The following is a 3,291-nucleotide window of genomic DNA, read 5'->3' on the forward strand; positions in this document are numbered from 1 at the left end:
TATATATATATAACCCTCAAATATAAAGACACTACTTCTGCTGTTTATTTAATGAATTTGTATAAGATTTTACATGGCATGACTTAACAAATTCCTCCCTGACAAAATGAAACTTTTATGAGAAACTACAATGCACGAAGTCTTTACAACAGAGCCGAAACAAGCTATTAAATTTTATCATCTGGTTTAAGAAACAGCACAGAGGACAGAAGAATCCCATAAATGTAGAAAGACTCAAAGGAAAAAAAAAAGGAGCTATCATTGCATTTGGTCATGGCAGCTGAAATACATAATGAGGAGGTTTTCTTATGTGTTTGTTTCCTTGGTTTTGCAAAAGAGTTTCACATTGTTAATCTTTTCCCTCCTGAAACCCTGAGCTAAAGAATGTAATTTTGTTGTTGTTGCTACGGCCGGAGGATCCAGAGGACAGCCGGTTGGGTTCACTTTTTAATGAGGAGACTTTTTTTTTTTTTACCACTGGCAACATTTTAAAACAAAAACAAAAAACATGTGACAACAAAGAGAGAATGCGTCCTCAATTATGAGATGGTTCTGTCATATAAATTTGAAGCTTATTTTTTCTAAGTTTTTGATGTTTTCTCTGAATATCCGTTTAAGTTGTGACATGGCCATCACACTTGTTTCTCATCTAAGCCTATTTGGTCTCTTACATAAGCAGGGATCACAAGGGTGATCCACACCACTTGAAATGTTCCACATTTTGTCACATTGTGACCACACCCTTCAATGTATTTTATTAAGCTTTTATATAAGAGACGCACACAAAATAAATACAGTTTTTGTATACTAGGAAAGAAAACTGTTTTCAAATTTTCTTGAGTTATTTCTTTGTACCGGAATAGTTCCCACATTTATGAGTTTAACTTTTTTAGGGCATGTCTTCACCATCTTTGCACATGTAGGGACTGGAATTTAATTGCATAATAAGAGTCTATAATCAGGTTCTCAGTTATTTATTTCATTCTTTGATCTAAGCTTCCCCATTGCAGTTCTGACGGTTTTGGTTCCTGCCTCAAGTTTGTTACAAAAGAAATCATTCCCATAGCATAATTATGCCACCACCATGTTTCACATTAGGGATGGCTCCTTGGGACTGATGGCCAGTGTTAGTTCTGCCTTGTACAACATTTTGCATTAAGATGAGGGTGTCATCTAAGCAGAGCACCATTCATAGATTTGCTCTGTCTCCTTCTTGGCTTGTGGCAAACTGGAAACAGGACTTCTTCTGGCTTTCTTATCACTACTCGTTCTTAAATCCCAAACTGGTAGATTACGCTAAAAATATTTTTTCTTGTTGACCGATTCTCTTCTGTGAGCTCCAGATCCCTGCAACTCCTCCAGAGTCACCATGAGCATTTGTACTGTTTCTATCTTCGGTTTTGTTTGTGCTGTTCACATTTTTTGTTTGAGGAACTGGACAGAGCTCTGTGAGATGCTCAAGGCTTGAACATTGTTTCATGATCTATTCCTGTTTTACATTTTAAACTCCACAACTCTCTTCCTAATATGTGCTGTGCTCTGTGTTGAGATTAACAGACAGATGGATGCTACTAATTACTTTGGTATCTTCCACAATTTAGCAGCAGCAATAGATTAAAGAGGGCTCAACAAACCATCATTTTTAGCATTTAACTGTGAAGAAATTCTACATTTTGCTAATGCTATTTCTCGACAACTAACTAAAACATCATTACATGCAGACTGGGAACATTGAGGAAACCGGGACAACACGGCAGCATCATGTTCTGGATGGTCCAAAACAGGCTGAACTGAAGGATTTTCACACTTGTTAATCCTACGGTGACTGTGGAGTGCACACACACCCTCACACACACTGTACACACAGACACAGAGGGAATCCAATCTTTTGCCCGATTAGAGTGGCTTAGCTCTGACTATGACATCATCTCTGGCACGCAGACACAAACACACACACACACACACGCACACACACACAAGCACGCAGACAGAGATGGATTGGGAACAGCTGCATGTATATGTGCCTGAAATAGCAAACTTATAAAAATCTTCCCCAAAAACGACTCACCTTTCTCTTGACAAACTGAAAAGCGGAACATTTCTTAAAGGAGAAGGCTGTTTTCTCTCCTCCTCCTCCAACTCCACCGCCTCCTCCTCCACCACCACCACCACCTCCTCCTCCCCCGTTAACCATCTTCATGGCCGACACCGGCACGCCGCTTGTCTCCGTAGATCCCAGGGTGACGGGAGGACTGGCAGGGAGCAAGAGAGAGAATGTTTAAAGCACCAGAGAGAGAACAAGGGACAAAACATGGGAGAGATTCTGTGTGGCAATAAAACAAACAACAACAAGAAAACAAGAGAGTGAGACAGGAGAAGGTGGAAAAGGCATATGGAGCAGAATGAAAGAGAGGGGGGGCAGGAAGCTGCAATTAGTGTTCTATTACTCGAAAAGCAACAAAGATGGGAAGAAACAAGGATAAATGATGAACAGAGAGAAGAAGGGAAGGTGATAACTGGTCAGACACATGGAGATTGATGGAGAGGAAGCAGCGTTGTTTACCGAAGTAGACAAACACACTCAAAGCATCTCTGAACTGTTCTAATGTGCAAAGTTTATGCATCTTTTTTGCTCGGCGCATCACTCAGGAGTGTGCCGTCGTGCCCGCCTCCCTCTGTACCTTTCTGCTGTTGTTTCTGCCGATTCCACTGATCCCACTGCAGCCTTTTTTGTTTTGTTTTGGTGTGGAGAGTCTCAAACGGGGAGAAGCGAGTCCTCTCGTCAGGTTACAGGTGTCCCCTTCAGTTTCCTGCCTCAACTACGTCTTCATTCCCAAAGACAGACCAAGAGAGAGAAGAGAGAGACGAGATGAGGTCGCTGTTCAACGAAAACATGCCACTGAGTGGAATGTGTGTGTGCGTGAGTGTGTGTGTCATCAGCGGTGCAACAGCTTGAGATGCACCGTGGGTGAACGATCTGAGAAGGAGAAGTCAGGAGGCGTGTGTGGGTGCATGATGAGGGGAGGATGATGTGTCCAGTTGCAGTGCTGCTACTTTATCAATGAAAGGCTCTGCAGTGAGAAGCTGCTGCCTCCCCTCCCCTCCCCTCCCCTCCCCTCCTTCTCTCCTCTCTCTCTCCATCCTGCCTCATCACTGTTCCTCATCTCCACCTCGCCCTCCCCGCTCCCCCTCCACCCCCCACTCATCATTCCTCTGCAGTTGAGGTTAGCTCCTCCCGTTTCCTCTCCATCCATCGCTCTGTCACACCTTGTTCTTCCGAGGTCTTCTTCC

At 43.0% G+C, this 3,291-nt stretch overlaps 1 protein-coding gene across 1 annotated transcript in view; it reads right to left on the reverse strand.

Annotated features, from left to right (window-relative positions):
- sgk1 (serum/glucocorticoid regulated kinase 1) overlaps window positions 1–3,075 on the reverse strand; it is a 33,054-nt gene extending 29,979 nt beyond the window's left edge. The window contains exons 1-2 of the mRNA XM_008397959.2: window positions 2,682–3,075; window positions 2,069–2,252 (exon numbers count right to left, since the gene is read on the reverse strand). Of these exons, the coding sequence (XP_008396181.1) occupies window positions 2,069–2,200 (132 nt within the window). The 5' untranslated portion in view covers window positions 2,201–2,252; window positions 2,682–3,075. The remainder of the gene's footprint in view (window positions 1–2,068; window positions 2,253–2,681) is intronic.
- Window positions 3,076–3,291: the final 216 nt, after the last annotated feature.

Source organism: Poecilia reticulata, linkage group LG21, assembly GCF_000633615.1.
Source record: "Poecilia reticulata strain Guanapo linkage group LG21, Guppy_female_1.0+MT, whole genome shotgun sequence".
Classification (NCBI taxonomy): domain Eukaryota; kingdom Metazoa; phylum Chordata; class Actinopteri; order Cyprinodontiformes; family Poeciliidae; genus Poecilia; species Poecilia reticulata.